Raw genomic sequence first — 27,065 nt, 5'->3', positions numbered from 1 at the left:
AAAAGGGGAGGAATTTTTTTAAACTAAATCGCTTTGTTAAGAGGTCAGGGAACACACTGCACTTGTCTGTAGATCTCTAGCACATGTGGATCGGAAGTCTTTCAAAATGATAATTAGGACATTAACTATTATTTTTATAATCAGGGAACTTTAAAATGGGAATTCTTATTGGTGTATCATTGATAAGGGACATCAGTGACTACAAGTGATTTTTAGCTCGCTAGTCTAGGTCATGCAAGTAGGCTACAGTAGTTTGGGTAGGAGTGAGAAAGATCATAGGTCTATTTATGTTTGTTGAGCTCGTATTATTACATAAAATCCATTAAAAATAAACAAGTTACAATTTTAAAATGTAATTGTTGTGGTAAAAAAACATAAAGTAAGTTTAAGATCTGTAGCTCATTTAATTTAGGGAAAAAATGCATTTTTTCTGCTGTAAATTTTTTATTTTTTTATTTTTTACCTTTATTTATTAACTAGGCAAGTCAGTTAAGAACAAATTCTTATTTTCAATGACGGCCTAGGAACAGTGGGTTAACTGTCTTGTTCAGGGGCAGAACAACAGATTTTTACCTTGTCAGCTCAGGAGATTCGTTTTTGCATTCTTCCAGGTTATTAGTTCAACGCTCTAACCACTCGGCTACCTGCAGCCCCATGATTGCACATGGTCCCTTAGTTGTCAGTGCATAATATTCCCCCATTGAAATCAATGTAAAGTCACTTTTTTTAAACGGAACAGAACAGAGAAAAAGGCTGTACCTTGTTCTCTGACATCATCTGATTCTAGATATATCATCCTAATCATCGTAATCATTCCGTCGAAGCTGTACTGATGAGCAAACTCCAAATATCAAACCAATATCCAAAATGAAAACTTTACTGCGGTTTACCACAGCCACAAAGTCACAAACTCTGCCTATTTCTACAATTTTAAGCCTAACCAATGTCGTGGAAATTCTAATCAATAATGAGGAGGGACAAGGTCAATCACCAATCAGGATATTACTTTATTCAAAGCGTATAAATAATATTGATGAATTATTGCAATAATGAAGCTGGTCGCCGAACTACCCTTAGATGATTAGTTGAGAGGTCAACGAGCGGATTTGAGCCACAGCATTTTATAGCAAAGTGCATCCTCCTGAATGTTCATGACAAACAACAGATGTATGGAATGGGTCACAAGGTGAGACTTTATATATGAGAAAGGAGTATCCCCAGCCAGATAGCCTTTGTAAGGAAACCAGAGTTTATCCCCTAAGACAAGGTTCCCATCTCATCACTGGTACCTCACAGCATAGAAACATCAACTCATTCTATGGCATAAATCAATTATCTCAAAAGCTCCTCTCAGATCACACAGACACAAGTTATAAGAACCCTGTTCTGTTGCATAAAACAACCATTTGATGCAATAACAGTATTATAATGTAATCTTGTAATTTCACCCACAACACCACACTGCTAACCTTATGCCTAACCCTAACTTTTTTTCATGAATTTTTACACTCTAGCCAATTTTGACTTTGTGGCTGTGGTAACTAGCGACAACCATGTGAGGCCAAACGTCTGCGCAATTTGAAGCGCGTTAATGCGTTGTCATGTGACCAGTTCATCACGAGCTCCAGCCGCAAAAGTGAACACATGACTACTCCTTCCGTGATCTGTGAGTGCATAAGTATTGTAGCTGTTTTGTAGGTACCTACCGCCTAATTCGACGAAAAAGGTAAGTGCCAGTGTTGGTTCATCCCGCGCATTAAAAATGCAGTGAACTCAAATACCCGTTTACTTAAACCTTGGCTAGCCTGTTGCAATCACTGTTGACATCTTCTCGGACTTTAACTAGCTAACGTTAACGTTAAATTGTCTTTCAAGTCTAGACATGTCATAACTTGTTACTAAACTGGTTAAAATGTCAGTTAATTTTACTCCCAGATGTATAATTTGGTGTTATCCCTGCTGTTCGGAGCCTTGGGGACACTCGGCGCACCTGAAGCGGATGAAATAAAGTTTCTCCCTGGGCTTCAAAAGCAGCCTAACTTCAAACAGTATTCGGGATACTTCAATGTGGCCGACAACAAACACCTTCACTACTGGTGAGTGGGTAGCCGTCTCTTTTTAACCATTATAATGGCCTAGTAGTGTCCTAATTTACTTTGCTACATATGTATTTCAAACCTGAAGGGAACATTTTATGTGTAGGACACTTGACTTTAGCAATGAGGAAGTGTCTTGGTTTGTATGAGGAAATATTCAAACCATGTACACAGCTTAATTTGACAGTAGTTTATATTTGATCAGTTCCTCAAGTTAATGTCTATAGACTTCATGTGGGTACCACGTCCTACACCGCTTCCATTCATGTGAACCTGTCATGCAGGTTTGTGGAGTCTCAGAAGGATCCAGCTGCCAGCCCAGTGGTTCTGTGGCTGAATGGTGGCCCTGGCTGCAGCTCTCTTGACGGTCTGCTCATAGAACATGGGCCTTTCTTGGTAAGGAGAACCCCAAAAAAAGCTATGTGCCTCTTACACTTTAGATTACCAGTGATGAATTGTTGTCTCTACCTTTTTGCCCTTTGCTTTTGGCTCTGCCCAATTTTACCGTGCTTTGTTGCTGCCATACTTTGTTGTTTTAGGGCTCTTGTTGTGATGTGCTTTTGTTCTACGTTTAGAATTAATCCCAGCTCTGTCCCCGCAGGAGGCCTTTTGGTAGGCTGTCATTGTAAATAAGAATTTGTTCTTAACTTACTTTCCTAGTTAAATATAACAGTCTCAGTTTACACTTCTACTTCTGGGATATTTGGTCAGCTGTGATTTAGTTCTGGGTCCATACCTGTTCAAAATTGAGACTTGTGAGAAGTCTTCTCTCTCAATAGGAAACCCTCAGCCAAAGCACCACCAACCCTTGCGCTAATTTCACCACACGTGCAAAGCAGTCGCAGTTGAAGCACTGCCTTTGCCACATCTATGTCCAAATAATCAGGGATGACAACCCAAACACTGCAACTGCTGCTTATTATCCTATGCATTCAATCCCGTCGTGACAGATTCTTCGGTTTATGCATATTATCTGTCCATGAGAGATTAATGATGCTAGATCAATTCTCCTGCTAGTGTAAATGATCGGAGGGCAATCTTACAACTGAAATTAACATTGTCTTCCATTTAAGTTGTTTTGTATTGTTGCCATGCCAGTGGTTCTGTAGTCTTTGAACGCAGTCTTATGTTCTCATTTCAGATTCAGAATGATGGCATGTCACTGGAGTACAACCCCTATTCCTGGAACATGGTTTGTCTCTTTACTCTAGCATATCTTCCCTAACCAGGTCCAAGGTCTGTTTGTGCTCTTGACAATGTCATTGCTGTAATTGTCAAGCCTTTGTTTGATGGCACAGACTGGCACTCACACTAGAAAGATATCTTGGTATCAGTCAAAAGTTTGGACACCTCATTCAGGGGGTTTTCTTTATACTATTTCCTATGTCGTAGAATAATAAAGAAAACTATGACATAATCAAGTGTTCAACAATTCAAAAAAAAAATTCTCCAGTAACCACCCTTGACAGCTTTGCACATTCAGTGTTCTCTCAACCAGCTTCACCTGGAATGCTTTTCCAACAGCCTTGAAGGAGTTCTCACAAATTCTGAGCACTTGTTGGCTGCTTTTCCTTCACTCTACAGTCCAACTAATCCCAAACCGTCTCAATTGTTGGACACTTTTTTTGGTTACTAAATTATTTCATAGTTTTGATGACTTTTCTACAATGTGGAAAATAGTAAAAATAAAAACCCTTGATTGAGTAGTTGTCTTATTAACCATTCCAGTGGGTGTCAGTGCTCCATTTATACACATTGAAGAATTATAGCAGGTGTGGTGTTTCTAGATTGCCAACGTGCTGTACCTGGAGTCCCCAGCAGGTGTTGGATTTTCGTACTCAGACGATAGCAACTACACCACCAATGACACTGAGGTGAGTTATCAATATGCACGGTACCTGAAAAACCACTGTTTAACAAGTTAGGGGATATGTTGAGGAACCCAGGACCCAATTGACTTGTGACTTCACTGGGATTGCTCATAGCCACTGATTTTTAAATAACCTAATGTAAAGCCATTTATCAGATGCTTTTATCCAATGTGACTTACAAAAAAATGTATGGCCACACTATTGTATTGCTGACACTAACTGCAATTCTTCCTGCGACCCTTTACGAACTGAGCCTCACAGGACCACCCATCAAGACTGGCACATAAAGCCAAATGTTTACTTGTGCATTATGAATATCCGATAGCTATTTGCTATGAATGGAGTCACTGCTGGGACTGTACATAAGCTCATGGAGTTCTATATTGTTTTCTCTAGGTGTCCATGAATAACTACCTGGCATTGATAGAGTTCTTCAAAGCCTTCCCAGAGTACATCAAGAATGAGTTCTTCCTGACGGGCGAGAGCTACGGCGGCATCTACATCCCCACTCTGGCAGAGAGAGTGATGGAGGACGCCAGCATGAACCTGCAGGTGAGAAAGATGACCTGCAATCCCAAATGCCACCCTATCCCATGGGCAAAAGTAGGGCACTCAATGGGGACTGGGATGCATCTGTAGGACTTCCCTTTAACTTCTTCTGGCTGCAAGCCCGACGTCGGTACACTTATGACAACAGCCACTTCAAGTGCAGGGCGTGAAATTCAAAATTTTTTTTTTTTAAATATTTAACTTTCACACATTAACAAGTCCAATACAGCATATGAAAGGTACACATCTTGTGAATCCAGCCAACATGTCCGATTTTTAAAATGTTTTACAGCGAAAACACCACGTATATTTATGTTAGCTCACCACCAAATACAAAAAAGGACAGACATTTTTCACAGCACAGGTAGCATGCACAAAGCCAACCTAACTAACCAAGAACCAACCAAACTAACCAACAAACAACTTCATCAGATGACAGTCTTATAACATGTTATTCAATAAATCTATGTTTTGTTCGAAAAATGTGCATATTTCAGGTATAAATCATAGTTTACATTGCAGCTACAATCAGAAATTGCACCGAAAGCAGCCATAATAATTACAGACACCAACGTCAAATACCTAATTACTCATCATAAAACATTTCTGAAAAATACATAGTGTACAGCAAATGAAAGACAGGCATCTTGTGATTCCAGCCAATATTTCCAATTTATTAAGTGTTTTACAGCGAAAACACAATATAGCGTTATATTAGCTTACCACAATAGCCAAAAATACAAGCCCTTCCCCAGCAGTAAAAGTTAGCGATCGTAACAAGCCAGTAAAAGATATATAATTTGACTAACCTTGATTTTCTTCATCAGATGACAGTCCTATAACATCAGGTTATACATACACTTATGTTTTGTTCGAAAATGTGCATATTTAGAGCTGAAATCAATGGTTATACATTGTGCTAACTTAGCTACTTTTTCCCCACAACGCCCGGATTTTTTTCGGACACTTTTTCTGACACACATATTCTGACCAAATAGCTATTCATAAACATAACTAAAAAATACATGTTGTATAGGAAATGATAGATCCATTAGTTCTTAATGAAATCGCAGTGTTAGAATTCTAAAAAAATAACTTCATTACGACATCCAGCTTCGGTATAGCTAGAGTACCCAAAAGTTGGGCGCCCACGACTAGTTCACATGTACGACAGATATATGAAATAGCATCATAAAATGTTTCTTACTTTTGCTGATCTTTCATCAGAATGTTGGACAAGGGGTCCTTTGTCAAGAACAATCGTTGTTTGGATTTAGAACGGCCACTTTCCCTCTCGATTTAGCAAGCACACTAGCCAAGTGGCACGAATCTCTCCAACGTCAACAAAGTCAGAGAACGGAACACGGCAAAACTCCCGAAAAAATTTCAATAATCTGATTAAACTATATTGAAAAAACATACTTTACGATGATATGGTCAAATGTATCAAATAAAATCAAAGCCGGAGATAGTAGTCGCCTATAACGGCAGCTAAACAGAAGGCAAATCCAGGTACCTTCTCGCGCTCTCCAGAAAACCGGAAATGGGGGACACGTCATACAAAGAGCTTGTATTCCACTTCAGACCAAGATAAACACTCAATTTCTTCTCTCACTGCCTCTTGACATCCAGGGGAAGGTCTATGAAGTGCATGTATACTAATACGTATCATGCCCATTTATAGGCAGGAAGTAGAAGAGAGCCTCGATTTCAGACTTTCCACTTCCTGGTCAGGAAGTTTGTGCCAAATGAGTTCTGTTTGACTCACAGATATAATTCAAACGGTTTTAGAAACTAGAGTTTTCTATCCAATAGTAATAATAATATGCATATTGTACGAGCAAGAATTGAGTACGAGGCCGTTTGAAATGGGCACCTTTATCCAAGTTACTCAATACTGCCCCTGCAGCCAGAAGAAGTTAAGTGTCTCGTCCCCTGCCAAATCAGAATAAATGGGATGAGTAAAATCCATAGTGGTTGGCCTATTTGAGTGCAAGGTTGAGCTGGCTTCACTAATGCCTGTCAATCCAGTCCCTCCTGATCTAGGAGGTTGAGTTACCATGGGTAGAAGGGAGCGATCAAGTTGTATGTTTGGAAACGTCTACTGGCACCACGCTCCCCCATTGACAGTTGTTGCATTGTATGGGTTTTCCTCAACACTGGTCTTTGAAGACATACGTTGTGCTTGGTTTAGCCTAATGCGCACCAATGCATTTAAAATGGTTTGTCATTGTAATAGCAGTTTAGGTTGTGGTACATTTTCACCTAAATCCTCAAGTAAGAATGGATGGTTGTTTTTCCTCCAGGCTAATGTAGGCTATTTCATAGATTAATTTTCAGGTCTCCAAATCATGCTGTCTATTCATAACCACATTCATGTGAAGCTTAGACGATCATTTTAAATACTGTTGCAGTTTAATGGCAACAGGTTCATCTGCCTCCCCTATAGCTCATTATGGTGGGAAGTTGCTATAGACCACCAAGTGCTATCTCATTATCAGGCATTTCAAACATTATCCAGAGGTTTATTTTCTAGGTGCTTTCAATATTGACTGGCTTTCATCAAGCTGCCCACTCAAGAAAAAGCTTCAAACTGTAACCAGTGCCTCCAACCTGGTTCAGTCAACCTACCAGGGTAGTTACAAAGAGCACAGGAATGAAATATTGTATATCACATCTTTAGCTTTAAAGCAGTATCCATGTTCATAGGATGTAGTGATCACAATATAATAGCCATATCTAGGAAAACCAAAGGCTGGGCCTAATATAGTGTAGAAGAAAACATAATCTGTTTCCTAGAGACTCTTATGTTGTAAAGAATATTTTCTGGTGTGTAATGAGGAGCAACCAGATGTGCACTTGACACTTATGAAATTGCTTATTCCAGTTACTAAAGCATGCATCCATTTTAGAAAGTGACTAAACTGTTCAATCCCTGTGGATTGATGAGGAATTAGAGAATTGTATGGTTGCGGGGTGAGGCGAAAGGTATGGCAATAAGTGGCTGCACAACTGATTGGCAAATAGATCATGTGACTAAACGGGAAAAAACAAGTAATTATACTAAACTAAGAAATCATAGTAAAAAGCATTGGAGCACCTTGAATGAAACTTGGTTTTCATTGGCGAGATTAGCAAATTTCGGCATGACATGCCAGCGACCGGCCAGCACTACATCAAGTATATTGCATTCAAACCCTTTTACTTTTCCCACATTTTGCTATGTTATAGCTTCATTCTAAAATTGATTGAATGTTTTTTTTTTTATCTACACACAATACCCTGTAATACCAAGCAAAAACAGGTTTTTGTAAATGTATTTCTAAAAATAAAAAAATCTGACCCTTAACTATTAGACTATAAATTGAGCTCAGGTTCGTCCTTTTTCCATTTCTCATCCTTCAGATGTTTCTACAACTTGATTGTAGTCTACCTGTGGTAAATTCATTTGATTGGACAGGATTTGGAAAGGCACACATCTGTCTATATAAGGTCCCACAGTTGATGGTGCATGTCAGAGCAAAAACCAAGCTATGAGGTTGATGTAACTGTCTGTAGAGCTCCGAGACAGGATTGTGTCACGTTACAGATCTGGGGAAGGGTACCAGAAAAACACTTCTGCAGTATTGAAGGTCCCCAAGAACACAGTGGACCCCATCGGTCTTAAATGGAAGAAGTTTGGAACCACCAAGACTCTTCCTAGAGCTGGCTGCCTGGCAAAATTGAGCAATCGGAATAGGGGTCTTTGTCAGGTAGGTGACAAAAAACCCGATGGTCCGTCTGACAGCGCTCCAGAGTTCCTCTGTGGAGATGGGAGAACCTTCCAGAAGGACAACCTCTGCAGCACTCCACCAATTAGGCCTTTATGGTAGTTGCCAGACGGAAGCCACTCAGTAAAAGGCATATGACAGCCTGCTTGGAGTTTGCCAAAAGGCATTTAAAGGACTCTCAAACCATGAGAAACAAGATTTTCTGTTCTGATGTAAAATTAATCCATGATAAGAACCTGCTCCAGAGTAGTCGGGACCTCAGACTGGGGTGACGGTTCACCTTCCAACAGGACAACGACCCTAAGCACACAGGCAAGACGACGCAGGAGCGGCTTTGGGACAAGTCTCTGAATGTCCTTGAGTGGCCCAGCCAGAGCCCGGACTTGAACCCCATCAAACATCTTTGGAGAGACCTGAAAATGGCTGTGCAGCAAAGCTCCCCATCCAACCTGACAGCTTGAGAGGATCTGGAGAGAAGAATGGGAGAGTCCCCAAATACAGGTGTCAAGCTTGTGTCATACCCAAGAAGACTTGGTTGTAATTGCTGCCAAAGGTGCTTCAACAAAGTATTAAGTAAAGGGTCTGTATGCTTATGGGAATGTGATATTTCAGTTTATTTGTAATAATTTTGCAAACATTTCTGAACTTGTTTTTGCTTTGTCGTCATTGGGTGTTGTGTGTGGATTGAGGGGGAATAACAATTTAAATACATTTTAGATTAAGGGTGTAAAGTAACAAGTGAAGGTCTGAGGACTCTGACCAAATTATGAAAGACTAGTGTGGACAAGGTGAAAGTTCTGTCTATGACAAGCCACTGTGGTCTGACAACTTGGCTGGAAAATTACTGCGCATAATTGACTACTGTTCAGTTGTGTGGTCAGGTGCCACGTGGACCTCAAAAGTACTAATGTCTCAGAAGGCAGCATGGCTGGCCCTTAAATGTACACGGGGAGCTAATATTAATGATATGTATGTCAATCTCTCATTGCTCACAGTGGAGGAGAGTTTGACTTCATCCCTACTTGTTTATGCAAGAGGTTGACAATTTGAATGTACCGTGCTGTCTGTTTAAACTACTTGCACACAGCTCAGTCACCAATGCATACCCCGCAAGCAATGCCACCAGAGGTCTCTTAGTCACCAAGTCCAGAACAGACTAAGGGAGGTGTACAGTACTACGTGGAACTCTATTCCACATCAGGTAACTGATGCAAGTGCTAGAATTAGATTAAAAAATATAGAAAAATGCACTATGGAACAGCAGGTACTGTGAAGACACTCATATGCACACTCTACCTACATGTAAATGATAATATTGTTGTATGGGGTTATTATACGTTTTGTATTGTAGTGGTATATGTGATCTAAGTTCCTCAATGTGTTTGGACCCCAGGTAGAGTAGCTGCTTCCTTGGAAGGAACTAATTGCAATCCCTAATACAAATAATCAGATGAACAAATGTTTTTTTCTCCCAGGGTATTGCAGTTGGCAATGGGATGTCAAGTTATGAGATGAACGACAACTCTCTCGTCTACTTTGCTTATTACCATGGACTCCTTGGGACAAGGTACTGTTATTGCGTTTTCCTAATGTCATATCCTGGTCTCAGATCTGTTTGTGCCCTTGCCAACTTACATTTTTTGTCAAAGCTAAGCATGCTGGGTATGATGGCACCAACAGACTAGCACTTAGTCAGGCTTGGTGAAGTGAAGCCTACATGCACAGAATGAATTACCACTGGTTATGTGGTTCTGTCTTCTTGGCAGGTTGTGGATTGACTTGCAGGCCTATTGCTGCGACGGTGGACAATGTGACTTCTACAACAATCAGAACCCCAACTGTTCCAGCAATGTGAGTCCATTTACTATGATTGATTCTCCATTTTTAATAGGTCTTGGATTTATTGACAACATTCTTCGGTCACATTGATTCTCAATGGAAACAAGACACTAAATGATTTTAAGTGTAGAGGTATATTCAGTAGTTGCAATGACTAGTTTGTGTAAAATTCTGTCATCACCAATATACATGTTTTACTATTTCTATACACAGTACCAGTCAAAAGTTTGGACACTTACTCATTCCAGGGTGTTTGATTTTTACTGTTTTCTACATTGTAGAATGAAGACATCAACTATGAAATTACACCTATGGAATCATGTAGTAACCAAGTGTTTTTAAACAAATCTAAATATATTTTGATTTGTTTAAAGTAGCCACACTTGAGTGTTTTGCATTCTCTCAACCAGCTTCATGAGGTAGTCACCTGGAATGCATTTCAATAACAGGTGTGCATTGTTAAAAGCTAATTTGTGGATTTTCTTTCTGCAAAGCGTTTTAGAATATAATTTGTGTTATGACAAGGTAGGGATGGTATACAGAAGATTGCCCTATTTGGTAAAAGACAAGTCCATATTATGGCAGGAAAAGCTCAAATAAGCAAAGAGAAATGCAGTCCATTACTTGAAGACATGAAGGTCAGTCTGAAAAATGTTAAGAACTTTGAAAGTTTCTTTAAGTGCAGTTGCGATAACTGGCTCATGAGGACCGCCACAGGAAAGGAAGACCCTGAGTTGCCTCTAATGAACTTATCCTCTGCAGCAGAGTTACCAGCTTCAGAAATTGGTAATTAACTACACCTCAGATTACAGCCCAAATAAATGCTTCAAGGAGTTCAAGTAACACACATCAACTGTTCAGAGGAGACTGAATCAGGCCTTCATGGTCGAATTGCTGCAAAGAAACTAGTGGTCGACCGATTAACCGGCATGGCCGATTCAAGTTTTCATAGCAATCAGCATTTTGAGGCCGATTGCACTCCGAGGAGACTGCGTGGCAGGCTGACCACCTGTAATGCGAGTGCAGCAAGGAGTTAAGTTGCTAGTTAGCATTAAACTTATCTTGTAAAAACAAATCTTCACATTATCACTAGTTAACTACACATGTTTGATATTACTAGTTTATTTAGCTTGTCCTGCGTTCGATATAATGCGGTGCCTGTTAATTTATCATCGAATCACAGCTTACTTAGCCAAACGGGTGATTTTAATAAGCACCTTTGTGGAAAAAAAGCACTGCCATTGCACCAATGTGTACCTAACCATAAACATCAATGCCTTTCTAAAAATCAATACACAAGTGTGTTTAAAAAAAAAAAAAGAATATTTAGTTAAAATTGCCTGCTAACATGAATTTCTTTTACTTAGGGAAATTGTGTCCCTTCACTTGCGTTCTGTGCAAGCAGAGTCGGAGTGCATGCAGTAGTTTGGGCCACCTGGCTCTTTGCGAACTGTGACGACCATTTCTTCCTAACTAAGACTGTAAATTGCTAGAATTTTACAGAATTATGACAGTATTGACGGTTGTACAATATTTAGACTGGATGCCACCGTTTGATTAAAATACTGAACGGTTCAGTATTTCACTGAAAGTTTTGTTTTTGAAGTGATTGTTTCCGGATTTGACCAAGGCTCGTATTTCTGTTTATTATAATTAAGTCTATGGTCTGAGCGGTGGTAGGCAGCAGCAGGCTCGTAAGCATTCATTCAAACAACACTTTCCTGCGTTTTGCCAGCAGCCCTTCACTGTGCTTCAAGCCTATCAACTCCCGAGATTAGGCTGGCAATGCTTAAGTGCCCGTAAGAACATTCAAAGGTATATGAAATACAAATGGTATAGAGATGGTCCTTTAATTCCTATAACTACAACTTAAAACTTCTTAACTGGGAATATTGAAGACTCATGTTAAAAGGAACCACCAGCTTTCATATGTTCTAAGCAAGGAACTTAAACGTTAGAATTTTTACATGGCACATGTTACTTTTGCAATATTTAAACCAAATTGAATGTTTCCTTTATTTGAGACTAAATAGTTAATATAAATAAATATAAAGTTAAAATGAGTTCGTCATTCAGTATTGTTGTAATTATTACAAAGGTGTGTGATATATTTAATCGGTATCGGCTTTTTTTGGTCCTCCAATCAGTATGGCTGTTGAAAAAATCATTATCGGTCAATCTCAAAAAGAAACCACTACTAAAGGACACCGATAAGACTTGCTTGGACCAAGAAACACTGCTAATGGACATTAGACCGGTGAAAATCTGTCCTTTTTAAGTCGGTTGAGTCCAAATTAGATTTTTGGTTCCAACCGCTGTGTCTTTGTGGCACAGAGTAAGGGAACGGATGATCTCCGCATGTGCGGTTCACACCATGAAGCGTGGGGGTGCTTTGCTGGAGAGTTTGATTTAATTCAAGACATGGTTACCACAACATTCTGTAGTGATACGCCATCCCATCTGGCTTGCGCTTAGTGGGACGATCATTTGTTTTTTCAACAGGACAATAACCAAAACACCTCCAGGCTGTGTAAGAGCTATTTGACCAAGGAGAGTGATTGAGTGCTGCATCAGATGACCTGGCCTCCACAATCCCCTGACCTCAACCCAATTGAGATGGTTTGGGATGAGTTGGACCACAGTGAAGGAAAAGCAGCCAGTTCAGTGTATGTGGGATCTCATTCAAGACTGTTGGAGAAGCATTCCTCATGAAGCTGGTTGCGAGAATGCCAAGAGTGCAAAGCTGTCGTGAAGACAAAGGGTAGCTACTTTGAAGAGTCTCAAATCTAAAATATATTTTGATTTGTTTAACACTTTTTTTGGTTCTACATGATTCTATAAGGGTTCACAGTTTGTTTTCACTATTAATCTATAATGTAGAAATAAATGTAAATGTATAATAGTAAAAATAAAGAACCTTGAATGAGTAAGTGTCAAGTTGTCTGGTACCTAAATTAATTTGATCTTTATATCACCTAGCTTAATGAGGTGCAGGATGTTGTCTACAATTCTGGACTAAACATCTACAACCTGTATGCCCCCTGTCCTGGAGGAGTTGGCCAGAGAGTCGGGTAAGACCAGTTACTTGACAGATTTCACTGTCTTCACACAAGAACCAGCTTAATTCCTTCTACATGAAAATGAAGGGTTTGAAGCTGGGGTCAATTAAATTCGGGAAGCTAACATATCAAATTTTACTCATTTTGGAATTAGATGTTCTGTTTACTTCCTGGATTGAATTGGAATGTACACCCTACCCTGCTTAATACACAAGCTATGGTAATTAAACTGAATCTCAGACCTGAGGGGTATCCTATGCTTTTAGGTAATGTACTTTGGGCTTTCTAAAGCTATCCAGCTTCAGCCATACTACTATGGTGGTTATTACTTGTCCGCCTGCCGCTAAGTCTAGCACGTACATGTCATGCATGCTAGTCGAACGCCCAACTCTTCATTGAGACCATGTGAAACACCCTTGGATTGATAAGTTAGTGCCACATTGTAATTTGTGCTGAAATCAAAACGAAACACCGTCTTACAGATTCTGCAGGCTATGGTGTGAAATGGGCTCTTTTAGAAGTGCTGGCTTTATTTTATTATCAGTGTATTGCTTATCAATTCACAAGCAATACATAGCGTTACTTTTTATTGTGCGTGAAGTTAAATTCTCATTACTAAATGTGATTGTCATTTTAAAACCTGTATTTAATCGGTCATCTTCCTCACATGAAGTGGCTTCTGAAGCTATCTTTAAGAGTGACGGTTGATTTCATTGGTCCTAAAGTTGCGGCTCACACTTCATTCAGGATAAATTGAGTGTGCCTGCCCTGCAACAGGTTCATTCTGAAGGTTTCGTTGCCATAGAAATATACCTGTTAGAAAGGTTAACCACTTTTGGTACCGGTTGACCAAAGTTGCCTTTAACTCTAACCACGTATGTAAAAGTCCCTTTTCCAGGATCCTGTCTTTCAAAGATAATTCATAAAAATCCAAAACTTCACAGATCTTCACTGTAAAGGGTTTAAACACTGTTTCCCATGCTTGTTCTATTAACCATAAACAATTAATGAACATGCACTTGTGGAATGGTCGTTAAGACACTAACAGCTTAGGCAATTAAGGTCACAGTTATGAAGACTTTGGACACTAAAAAGGCCTTTCTACTGACTCTGGAAAAACACCAAGGAAGATGCCCACATCTGTGTGAACGTGCCTTAGGGATGCTGCAAGGGGTCATGAGGACTGCAGATGTGGCCAGGGCAAGAAATTGCAATGTCCGTATTGTGAGACGCCTAAGACAGGGAGACAGGACGGACAGCTGTGGCCGACAACGTGTAACACCTGCACAGGATCGGTACATCCGAACATCACACCTGAGGAACAGGTACAGGATGGTATAACTGTCCGAGTTACACCAGGAATGCACAATCGTTCCTGCTCAGGCTGTCCGCAATAGGCTGAGGCTGGACTGAGGGCTTGTAGGCCTGTTTTAAGGCAGGTCCTCACCAGACATCACCGGCAACATGGCCTATGGGCACAAACCCACCGTCGCTGGACCAGACAGGACTGGCAAAAAGTGCTCTCACTGACGAGTCGCGGTTTTGCCTCACCAGGGGTGATGGTCGGATTCGCGTTTATCGTCGAAGGAATGAGCGTTACACCGAGGCCTGTACTCTGGCGCGGGATCGATTTGGATGTGGTCGGGGCGTGTGACACAGCATCATCGGACTGAGCTTGTCATTGCAGGCAATCTCAACACTGAGCGTTACGGGGAAGACATCCTCCTCCATGTGGTACCCTTCCTGCAGGCTCATCCTGACATGACCCTCCAGCATAACAATGCCACCAGCCATTCTGTGCGTGATTTCCTGCAAGACAGGAATGTCAGTGTTCTGCCATGGCCAGCGAAAAACCAGGATCTCAATCCCATTGAGCACGTCTGGGACCTGTTGGCTCGGAGGGTGAGAGCTAGGGCCATTCCACCCTGAAATGTCCTGGAACTTGCAGGTGCCTTGGTGGAAGAGGGGTAACATCTCACAGCAAGAACTGGTAAATCTGGTGTAGTCAATGAGATGCACTGCTGTACTTTATGCAGCTGGTGGCCACACCAGATACTGACTTTTGATTTTGACCCCCCCCCCCCTTGTTCAGGGATATACACTGCTCAAAAAAATAAAGGGAACACTTAAACAACACAATGTAACTCCAAGTCAATCACACTTCTGTGAAATCAAACTGTCCACTTAGGAAGCAACACTGATTGACAAATTTCACATGCTGTTGTGCAAATGGAATAGACAACAGGTGGAAATTATAGGCAATTAGCAAGACACCCCCAATAAAGGAGTGGTTCTGGAGGTGGTGACCACAGACCACTTCTCAGTTCCTATGCTTCCTGGCTGATGTTTTGGTCACTTTTGAATGCTGGTGGTCATGAGACGGAGTCTACAACCCACACAAGTGGCTCAGGTAGTGCAGCTCATCCAGGATGGCACATCAATGCGAGCTGTGGCAAGAAGGTTTGCTGTGTCTGTCAGCGTAGTGTCCAGAGCATGGAGGCGCTACCAGGAGACAGGCCAGTACATCAGGAGACGTGGAGAAGGCCGTAGGAGGGCAACAACCCAGCAGCAGGACCGCTACCTCCGCCTTTGTGCAAGGAGGAGCACTGCCAGAGCCCTACAAAATGACCTCCAGCAGGCCACAAATGTGCATGTGTTAGCATATGGTCTCACAAGGGCTCTGAGGATCTCATCTCGGTACCTAATGGCAGTCAGGCTACCTCTGGCGAGCACATGGAGGGCTGTGCGGCCCCACAAAGAAATGCCACCCCACACCATGACTGACCCACCGCCAAACCGGTCATGCTGGAGGATGTTGCAGGCAGCAGAACGTTCTCCACGGCGTCTCCAGACTCTGTCACGTCTGCCACATGTGCTCAGTGTGAACCTGCTTTCATCTGTGAAGAGCACAGGGCGCCAGTGGCGAATTTGCCAATCTTGGTGTTCTCTGGCAAATGACAAACGTCCTGCACGGTGTTGTGCTGTAAGCACAACCCCCACCTGTGGACGTCGGGCCCTCATACCACCCTCATGGAGTCTCTTTCTGACCGTTTGAGCAGACGCATGCACATTTGTGGCCTGCTGGAGGTCATTTTGCAGGGCTCTGGCAGTGCTCCTCCTTGCACAAAGGCGGAGGTAGCGGTCCTGCTGCTGGGTTGTTGCCCTCCTATGGCCTCCTCCGCGTCTCCTGATGTACTGGCCTGTCTCCTGGTAGCGCCTCCATGCTCTGGACACTACGCTGACAGACACAGCAAACCTTCTTGCCACAGCTCGCATTGATGTGCCATCCTGGATGAGCTGCACTACCTGAGCCACTTGTGTGGGTTGTAGACTCCGTCTCATGACCACCAGCATTCAAAAGTGACCAAAACATCAGCCAGGAAGCATAGGAACTGAGAAGTGGTCTGTGGTCACCACCTGCAGAATCAGTCCTTTATTGGGGGTGTCTTGCTAATTGCCTATAATTTCCACCTTTTGTCTATTCCATTTGCACAACAGCATGTGAAATTTATTGTCAATCAGTGTTGCTTCCTAAGTGGACAGTTTGATTTCACAGAAGTGTGATTGACTTGGAGTTATATTGTGTTGTTTAAGTGTTCCCTTTATTTTTTTGAGCAGTGTATTAATCCATTTCTGTTAGTCACACGTTTGTGGAACTTGTTCAGTTTGTCTGAAACTTATGTTCACACAAATATGCACATGTTAAGTTTGCTGAAAATAAACGCAGTTGACAGGATATTAGATAAGTATAGGGCTCTGCATACAGTAGGTCCTAACTCTTCAAATCAAATTTTATTGGTCACATACACATGGTTAGCAGATTCTACTGCATGGTCAGAACATCTAACAATTTCACAACTACCTTATACACAAGTGTAATGGAATGATTAAGAATATGTACATATATATATATATATGGTTGGCTGAACGGCATAGGCAAGATGTAGTAGATGGTACAGTGTATATACATGAGATAAGTAATGTAGGGTATGTAAACATTATATAAAATCATTGTTTACGTGACTAGTGGTACATTTTATTACATCCAATTTTTTATTATTATTAAAGTGGCTAGAGATTTGAGTCAGTATGTTGGCAGCAGCCACTCAATGTTAGTGATGGCTGTTTAACAGTCTGATGGCCTTGAGATAGAAGCTGTTTTTCAGTCTCTCGGTCCCAGCTTTGATGCACCTGTACTGACCTCGACTTCTGGATGATAGCGGGGTGAACAGGCAGTGATGCACCTATACTGACCTCGCCTTCTGGATGATAGTGGGGTGAACAGGCAGTGATGCACCTGTACTGACCTCGCCTCCTGGATGATAGCGGGGTGAACAGGCAGTGATGCACCTGTACTGACCTCGCCTTCTGGATGATAGCGGGGTGAACAGGCAGTGATGCACCTGTACTGACCTGGCCTTCTGGATGATAGCGGGGTGAACAGGCAGTGGCTCTGGTGGTTGTAGTCCTTGATCTTTTTGGCCTTCCTGTGGTGTAGGTGTCCTGGAGGGCAGGTAGTTTTCCCCCACATATGTAGTTGTCTTGGCTATCATTAATGTTATGATTTATCAAATCGATTAACTATTACTATTAAATTAATCCTGTAACAATTAGCGGTCTTGGTGCACCACGGAAAAGTTGAGTTACCGTTTTCTGAATTAACTCAATGTGAAATCTTTTAGTCATCAAATAATTGTTACCTTTGACCTGTCTCATTCTGAATGTCGCTAAATCATTGCTTATCTGCACGAACCCCAGCATAAATGATGAATCAGCGATATGTGAATTGACTTTAAATAGTCGCACAGAATTACTTAAACATACAAACAGAATGGCTTATACATTGATTACTACATAATGCAATGCAAATTCCTAGGTAGACAATTGAAAGGGATGGGGACAGAATGGACAAATTACATACAGTTGAGAACTAGGCTCATGGAAATGCAAATATTTTGCACATGAACGGCCGCTCATTTGAAAGAAAGGGTGTTTACAAAAGGAGTAATGTCTGCTTGCGTGGCCACTAACTTGGTTAAGACTTCATATGGAGAAAAACATTTCTCTCATTTTAGAAGGCCAACATTACATCTCTGTTTCATATTTAATCATAAGTTCCCCAACATTTGGATGTGAATCTGATCACTGGGAAATATACACATTCTCCTGTCCTTTGTTACACCACAAATTAGTAATGAATTCGATATCATTGTTTTAAGTACCCACTGACCCTTCCAACTGCTTGGAATACAGACATATTGTTTCTTTCAACCTTTTGATGTTACCATAATGCAATGTCTCTCTCTGTGGGAACAAAGGGATATAACTTCCATTTCTGAGAGTGGGCGAGTTTCCCTGCAGGTATTTACGACTGTCATAAAACAGGCAGCTTTTCCCCTCTGTGGGAGAGGGTGCTGTTGAGCGGACCCACTGTAACCTGATCTGAACCCAAGTCATGACATAGGACCTCCTGTATGCAGAGCCCTATAGTAACTCCTCTCACCACGTATATGGCTCTGCATAGGTTAAGCTAGTAGGGGTCCCTCTTCTACTCCAGATGTGTTTAATGTCCTCTTGCTTTCTTCTCTGACATGTTGATGTTCTCTGTGCAGCATTGACAATGGGAACCTGGTGATTCGAGATCTGGGTAACAGTTTCATTAACCATGAATGGACTCAACTCTGGAACCAGGTAAATTTAATTTACTGAGGACCTGTTTCAATTGTGCTTTTTCAAATCTTTGGATGTTCATTCTAGCTGATTTGTTATAATTATGTATTAGCTGTACGCAATGGATATTTTTAGTTTTGGGTATTTTAGCAGTCCCTTAGATTTTCTCATCAGTAAGGCTGGGTGTATATACTCCAAGCGGTCTCTGTAGCAAAACGTAAAGAGCAAGCATGGTTTCAACCTACTTGCACCAAAATGTCCATAAGGAGCCCATCTGTACGATGCATGATTACGTCATAGTATGTCTAGTGCAGGGTTGACCAAAGGCAGAGAACATATTCTGACTGCAAATCAAGTCTTTCATTATATGAATTTTAAATTCAAATGCTTCTGACTTCAATTCAAATTGACCCCAACCCTGGTGTAGGAGACTGTATATCCGGCCTTAGTTGTGTACCTCTCCGATCTCATAGAAGCTGAAGGGTGTGATGTCTCTGTACAAGCTTGTGAGGCTGGACCCTCCCTGCACCAATTCTACCCCGTCTACCTTGTACCTCAACAACCCCTACGTCAAAGCAGCCCTCCACATCTCCCCCTCTGCTCTACCCTGGGTGGTATGCAGGTAAGTGACGAAGTTACGTTGGGTACAAGGACGAGGCACCTTGACTCACGGCTAGCTAACGTTCAGAGGGTAGATAATATGGTCAAGATACAGGTCCTACATCCAGGTCTTGACACTGAGGCCTTTAACCCTTTACAGGAGGAGGCGTTGTGGGTGGGTTTATAGTCTAGATTACCTAGGAGAATGTGTTATTTTTATACAATACCCATTTCTGTAATACTGAGTGGGGCAGAGCTGCACAATCTTGGTTACTCATTCACCCAAGTTGTTGGAACCTGTCATTTTGGGTCGGCATGATGGTGTGAAAAGGGTTTCACTGAGCGACTGGGACCAATTTTAAGGTGATTGGTTCGGAGAGCAACCAACTTGCGTTGGGTTAAATTGTTTAATTGATAACAGTGCCATTTTGTGGTTCAGACTGGACCTGTTTTCCCCATCACTGCATCAATATAAATAACTGTAGGTTTAGGTCTTGATCCATCTGGACTATTTGTGTTCTCTGCTGTTAGTGCTGAGGTGAATCTGAACTACAACCGGCTGTACATGGACGTGAGGAAGCAGTACCTGAAGCTGTTGGGAGCGCTGGTGAGCTAGTTAGAGTATTTTCTTCCATATACTGTGTTTGAGCTTGCCTGGAACAATGGCGCCAATATATGGTGGAGGGTTTGCACTATTAGAACCATTATATGGCACTCCAGGCAGGCGCCATCACTTGAGGTGTGTACATGCATCCAGTCAAAAGTTAATTCCAAGTTTTTTTTATTTTCACTATTCTACAGTGTAGAATAGTAGTGAAGACAACTATTGCCACTCCTAGGGAGAGTAGCAACAGTGCTGAACTTTCTCCATTTATAGATATTTGTCTTACTGTGAACTGATGACCAAAGCTTTTAGATACTTTTGTAACCTTTTCCAGCTTTTTGCAAGTTAATCTTAGGTCCTCTGAGATCTCTTTTGTTTGAGGCATGGTTAACATCAGCCAATGCTTCTTGTGAATAGCAAATTTTGTGAGTTTTTTTTTTTAAAGGGCAGGGCAGCTCTAACCAACGTCTCATTGATTGGACTCCAGGTTAGCTACCTCAAATTAGCTTTTGGGTTCACATACTTTTTCCAACCTATACTGTGAATGTTTAACTAGGCATGTCAGAACATTTTTATTTACAATGATGGCCAAACCCAGATGACGCTGGGCCAATTGTGCACTGCCCTATGGGAATACCAATCATGGCTGGATGTGAGATTGAATTTGAACCAGGGTCTGTCGTGACTCCTCTAGCACTGAGATGCAGTGCCTTAGACTGCTGCGCCACTCAATATAGACAAGGGAAATACAATTTGTTATTAGTTTAAGCACACTATTGTTGTGACTTAGTTGAAGATCAAATTCTATGACCAATTTATGCGGAAATAAAGTGAATTCCAAAGGGGTCATACTTCTTGCCACTCTATGGAATCATGTGTTAAACACACCAAAATATATATTTGAGATTCTTCAAAGTAGCCACCCTTTGCCTTGACAGCTTTGCACTCTCTGTTCGCTCAACCAGCTTCGCCTGGAATGCTTTTCCAACAGTCTTGAAGGAGTTCCCACATGCTGAGCACTTGGCTGCTTTTCCTTCACTCTGTGGTCCAACTCATCCCAAACCATCTCAATTGGGTTGAGGTCAGGGGATTGTGGAGGCCAGGTCATCTGATGCAGCACTCAATCACTCTCCTTGGTCAAATAGCTCTTACACAGCCTGGCGGTGTTTTGGTCATTGTCCTGTTGAAAAACAAATGATAGTCCCACTAAGTGCAAGTCAGATAGGATGGCGTATCGCTGGTTAGGTGTTCCTTGAATTCTAAATAAATCAGACGGTGTCACCAGCAAAGCACCCTCACACCTCCATGCTTCATGGTGGGAACCACACATGCGGCGATCATCTGTTCACCTAATCTGCGTTTTGGAACCAAAAACCTCAAATTTGTACTCACCAGACCTAAGGACTGATTTCTACCGGTCTAATGCAATTGCTCATGTTTCTTGGCCTAAGCAAGTCTCTACTTATTGATGTGGTTTCTTTGCAGCATTTTGACTATGAAGGCCTGATTCATGCAGTCTCCTCTGAGCAGTTGATGTTGATGTATCTGTTACTTGAACTCCTTGAAGCTTTTATTTGGGCTGCAATCTGAGGCTGGTAACTCTAATGAACCTATCCTCTGCAGCAGAGGTAACTGGGTATTCCTTTCCTGTGGCGGTCCTCATGAGAACCAGTTTCATCATAGCACTTGATGGGTTTATGCGACTGCACTTGAAGATACTTTCAAAGTTCTTAATGTTCCGTATCTACTGACCTTCATGTCTTAGAGAAATGATGGACTGCATTTCTCTTTGCTTATTTGAGCTGTTCTTGCAATAATATGGACTTGGTCTTTTACCAAATAGGGTTATCTTCTGTATACCACCCCTACCTTGTCATAACACAACGGATTGGCTCAAACACATGAAGAAGGAAAGAAATTCCACAAATTCACTTTTAACAAGGCACCCATGTTAATTGAATTGCATTCCAGGTGACTACCTCATGAAGCTTGTTGAGATGATGCCAAAGCGTGGCTACTTTGAAGAATCTCACATATATACATTTTGATATAACACTTTTTGGTTACTACATGATTCCCTATGTTTCATATGTTTGTCACTAGTCTACAATATAGAAATCCTGGAATGAGTAGGTGTCAACTTTTGACTGGTACTGTATGTGTATGAACCCAGGTCTGACTGTAATTAGGGGTCTTGGCAGTAGTACTATAAATGTTTTCTGTCTGTCTTGTAGAAATACAGAGTGCTGGTGTACAACGGCGATGTAGACATGGCCTGCAACTTCCTTGGGGACGAGTGGTTCGTGGAGTCTCTCCAGCAGGAGGTAGATTAACCTTTTGCACAAAGTAAAGACACTACGTGACCGGATGGAAAAACTGAACATTAATGAGGCTGCTGGTGTCATGTCCGGTTCTATGTGCACCATGGGAAGTTTCCCTTGAGTACAGCGCTAGGATCTGATTCCCCTCTCACAATCAATTTAGTGGGAAATGCTAAACTGATGCAAGATCAGCAACAACTTCACCCTGTTCTATGCTGTGGCATGACCCTTGACCTCTGGCCCATCTCTCCCCAGGTCCAGGTGAAGAGGAGGCCTTGGCTCTACTACACTGGCGAGAGCCAGCAGGTGGGCGGTTTTGTCAAGGAGTTCTCCAACTTGGCCTTCCTCACCGTCAAGGTAACGATTCAACCAAATAGAAAATTTGACCTTGTGTTCCATCATTACCTCTGGCTGTATGGATTTCTGGCTGCAAGTACTATCATGTAGAACAAATTTCATTAACATGCTATACACACACTAAACTCTAACCCCCTGCCCTCTCCACTAGTCTCTAGCCTGTTTGTGGATCTGTGGCAAACTAACTCCATTATGTAGAGCAATTGTAACCCCAAAATACTTTGTATTAGATCACTGAGCTGAAGGCTAGGCAAGGTTTCAATCTCAGGCAAGACAACGATTCACAGAACAGTCTTGGTCACCAAACTGCTTCCTCCCGTCCGTTAAACCAAAGGAATAGGGGATAGTTGGAGGTTTTTGATAGATGTTTCCGACCAGACAGAAGTCGGTTTTGCTGTCAGGTATACAGTACATTGTAGCTGTAGCCTGCATCCCAATCACTGCAGTAAAAAGCTTTTAACCTTCCTCTCTGGGGAAGCAGGTACTGTGGTAAGACACCATTCTCTTAAATCTGGACTTTCTCTGAAGCTACATGTTGTGTTCAGTCTTGTCTGGAAAAACACAGGAGTGCTTTAAATCAGGGTTGTGTTCATTAGACACCAAATGGATGAAAACAGACAAACTGGGAGTTCTGTTTTTTCAAAACATTTAAGCGGTTTCCTTTGCGTTCCCTAGTGAACATGACCCAGTTTGCCAGGAGAGCGCTAATCAACTTTCTCCTTGTTTATCAACAGGGTTCAGGTCACATGGTCCCCGCAGACAAGCCCATCGCTGCCTTCACCATGTTCTCTCGCTTCATCAAGAATACGCCCTACTGACCTGCGAACTAAGCCTTTAGCCTGGTCCCAGATCTGTTTATTCCTTTTGTCAACCATGGGATTTGGCTGGCTATACAGCAGAAGCTGATCTGGGACCTGCTGTGAACAAAAACTGTATAATTTGATTTGCACTAGTTTATGATGAAAAGCACTGGCTTGTACATCCAAAGACCACTGACATAACCTCCAAGTGTTTTGTTAGCCTGGTCCCAGATCTGTTTATGCAGTTTCGTCAACCATGGGAGTTGGCTGGCTATACAGCAGAAGCTGATCTGAGACCAGGGCTAGTGTTTTGTATGGCGTCTGCTTCAGACATTTGATTCTGCTGAGATTGAATTCAATCTATTTGTTAATTAGGAGAAATGAAATAATTTTTTAATATTCACTCACATTGGCTTGAGCTCTTAGCACTGGGTATGTATTTAGCATTCCATGGTACACAAGGCGATGGTGGGGTGATGCTTTACTTAAGTGAAATTCACTTAGTCCCTCATTGATGTCAATGGGGGACAAAGTGGTTCTACCGACCCTTTATTATGACAAAATGAAACCTTAGTTCACAAATATTCTTCTCTGTTTTTTTTTTGTAATTAGTCAATTATCTTATTAAAGATGCACTATGTAGGAACCACTTCCTGGTTAATAAAATTCAAATAGTTTTGTTTGACAAAAGGAGCAGGTAGTGTAGATAATCATTGTACCATGTAAACCGCTGAATTATTTTCAATAACCAAAAATATTGTTTAGGTTTTGTACACAAGCTTCAAAGTAAGATGAAAAAATGGAACTTAAGACCAGGATGTATAGAAATGGCGCACATGGAACTGATCTATGTTTCTTAGACTTGCTTTTAATGAGTACCAGATCTAGAATGCACATTTCTGTGAATTTGGTTGGGTCACCCAAAGTTCATATTGCAGCTTTAAGTGGAAGTTGAGCTATTAAATAGGATTTGCCCTTAAAATACCTGCTTGGAGTTTCTGTTCACTGTCAGGATTTCTTTTCTTTTGGAAGAAAACTCCTAGATGTGCTGTAAGTCATTAAAATATAATAATCTGAAGTTATTACTAGTGCCTCATCACAGAAATGAATACTTGTAATCACTTTGATCAAAAGGGAACATGTCTATGCTTAACTGTATTCACATTGATTCTGCCATGGTTTTATAATAAAACTTGACCAATTTTGTTCACTTGTGTATGATTTGGCAGCGACAATGGTGTTTCGTTGTTATTGTTGACTGACTTAACACTGCCGTACTGAATGTAAGGAGAGCATGTTGATCATTGAATACTCTGTAGGTATAAAGCCATAATTCCTTTGAGCATTTATTTTCTTATACAGTATTTCCTACCAGCTAGCTCTTCTGTGGCTAATGGTAGGGAAGGTAGTCTTGTAGAAACATTTGAAATTCTTAAGTTGAATATTATACAGTAAAGCATTGTCATTTTTAAAAGGATTGTTCAGAGCTGCACAATTCCTATGAAATTACAAGGAGCGTTGACATGACAATGGGCAATTATGTTAGAGGTCAAATATTGTTTTGAGTAGTGCAGGCACATGACTTGGTAAGTCAACCTGATTTCTCTATACAGGCAACAGTATAAATATCTGTAAAGCACTTCAAAATGACAAATGGATATAAAATATATAAGTTGCGTTATGGTGATCGTTATACATAAGCATGATTTTCTTTTCCAATTTTTATCTCAAATTGGACACGTAGCCTACCGCCTTATATTAAAGCCTTAAAATGTGGGATCTGCATGGTTTGTAGACTTTACACAAGGTTACATGTTGAACATAAAGAAGTGACATTGAAATGCAGGATTGGATAGAGTTATCGAAGATATATATATCCTTGGTTCTTTCAGGTGGAGAAACCTCTCTTAGATGGCGTTCTCGGCATCAGCCTGGATTTTCCTCTCGATCATCTCCCTCAGTCCCTTGCTGAAATGTAGGTTTGCCCCGATGATGAGGTAACCCTGAAAGGTCAAGGGTGGGAAAGCTGATTGACTGCCGTATATCAACAGGGCCATGTTCAGAAGTCAAACATTGTGTGGAACATTCCAGATGTGAAATGAGAGCCGAAGTGTGACTGTATTCTACATGTCTGAGAGGCTTGTTTATTATACACAATGTAGCTTATATCTGAACGCTCCATGATGTTGAGATTGGCTGAGATGATGTGAAGTTGATGTCGGTGGCTACGGTTGTCAAATTATGACAATTTTGACTTTCAGAAAATATTGAACCAGCAACAATTTGATAGAAGTATATTGAATGTGTTCTTGCATAATAGGAGCAACAGAAGCCTTGAGACTTACGTTATGATACTCCACCACTTCCTCTATGAAGTCCAAACCATCTGCAAGAGGGATCGAGACACCTCTCTTGGTCCAGTCTGAAATTGAATTACAGATAAAAGATTTAGAGATAAATGTTTAAAGTCAACAGTCTTACAAAGAATTTCATGTGTTTCTAGTTTTACCTGAATTCATGTTTTATGTATATTGATGATGTACTGTGGGGTTACACTGATCTGCTATAAAAGGATACTTACTGTTGATGATGGGTACTATTGAGATCTGCAGCATGGTCTTCAGAGGGCCTTGTAGGGGAATAAGCTAAAGACAGACCAAAGGGTTTTGAAATACACTGAGTATACCAAACATTAAGAACACCTTCCTAATATTGAGTTGCACCCCCCCACCCCCACCCCACCTTTGCCCTCAGAACAGACTCAATTTGTCGGGAATGGACTCTACAAGGTGTTGAAAGCGTTCCACAGGGATACGGACCCATGTTGACGCCAATGCTTTCCACAGTTGTGTCAATTTGGCTGGATGTCCTGTGGGTGGTGGACCATTCTTGATACACACAGGAAACTGTTGAGCATGAAAAACCCAGCAGCATTGCAGTTCTTGACACAAACCGGTGCGCCAGACACCAACTACCATATCTCGTTCAAAGGGACTTTTGTCTTGCCCATTCACTCTCTGAATGGCACACAAACACAATCCATGTCTCAATTGTATCAAGGCTTGAAAATCCTTACTTTAACCTGTCTCCTCCCATTTATATACACTGATTTAAAGTGGATTTAACAAGTGAAATCAATAAGGGATCATAGTTTTCAGCTGGTCAGTCTAGGGGTCATGGAAAGAGCAGGTGTTCATAATGTTTTGTATGCTCAGTGTAATATTTGAAAATGACTCGATAGTGGATATTCATTATATTGAGAGAGAGGAAGATCACCTGTATTATGTAACTGTAAGCTTTGTAACAAGGTAGGGGATACTGGACATGGTTGCCTCAGGTTGGTTGTCAAATGTGTACATTGCTCTAACAATTTAGATTAAAATCCATCTGGCCAATTCATGTCTGCATCACAAAACATTGAGGTAAGGGGAATTGTTTGTTTTTCAAAGGTGAAATTAAAAACGTTTAAAAGGTATTTCATCAAATGCTAACTTCCTTGTACAGCTACAGTAGCTTACTATGTTGATCT

The 27,065-nt window shown here is 41.3% G+C and overlaps 2 protein-coding genes across 3 annotated transcripts in view; one reads left to right on the top strand and one right to left on the bottom strand.

Annotated features, from left to right (window-relative positions):
• Nucleotides 1-1,618: 1,618 nt before the first annotated feature.
• Nucleotides 1,619-24,752, top strand: ctsa (cathepsin A). Its single transcript, XM_039016493.1, has 15 exons — nt 1,619-1,726; nt 1,936-2,096; nt 2,381-2,492; nt 3,238-3,288; nt 3,884-3,970; nt 4,364-4,519; nt 9,762-9,853; nt 10,053-10,137; nt 13,105-13,196; nt 18,797-18,875; nt 19,328-19,476; nt 19,986-20,061; nt 22,293-22,382; nt 22,635-22,736; nt 23,471-24,752. Exons 2-15 carry the CDS (start codon nt 1,936-1,938, stop codon nt 23,552-23,554), a joined length of 1,416 nt encoding a protein of 471 aa, XP_038872421.1. The 5' UTR covers nt 1,619-1,726; the 3' UTR covers nt 23,555-24,752.
• Nucleotides 24,753-24,869: 117 nt separating this feature from the next.
• The window catches only part of LOC120065463 (phospholipid transfer protein), a 31,403-nt gene continuing 29,207 nt past the window's right edge, over nt 24,870-27,065 (bottom strand). For both annotated transcript variants that reach the window (XM_039016491.1, XM_039016492.1), the window contains exons 14-16: nt 26,118-26,181; nt 25,882-25,958; nt 24,870-25,539 (exon numbers count right to left, since the gene is read on the bottom strand). In XM_039016491.1, the coding sequence (XP_038872419.1) occupies nt 25,444-25,539; nt 25,882-25,958; nt 26,118-26,181 (237 nt within the window). In that variant the 3' untranslated portion in view covers nt 24,870-25,443. The remainder of the gene's footprint in view (nt 25,540-25,881; nt 25,959-26,117; nt 26,182-27,065) is intronic.

This window comes from Salvelinus namaycush, chromosome 20 (assembly GCF_016432855.1).
Source record: "Salvelinus namaycush isolate Seneca chromosome 20, SaNama_1.0, whole genome shotgun sequence".
In the NCBI taxonomy this organism is placed as follows: Eukaryota; Metazoa; Chordata; class Actinopteri; order Salmoniformes; family Salmonidae; genus Salvelinus; species Salvelinus namaycush.
Note: the sequence above shows the minus strand (reverse complement) of the source record. Positions and strands in the feature narration are given on the sequence as shown.

Excerpts from the sequence above, each read along its gene's own strand:
- ctsa (XM_039016493.1), top strand. The coding sequence starts at position 1,936 with ATGTATAATTTGGTGTTATCCCTGCTGTTCGGAGCCTTGGGGACACTC. Across the intron at positions 3,289-3,883 it reads ACCCCTATTCCTGGAACATG|ATTGCCAACGTGCTGTACCT; the intron begins GTTTGTCTCTTT and ends TGGTGTTTCTAG. Across the intron at positions 3,971-4,363 it reads ACACCACCAATGACACTGAG|GTGTCCATGAATAACTACCT; the intron begins GTGAGTTATCAA and ends TGTTTTCTCTAG.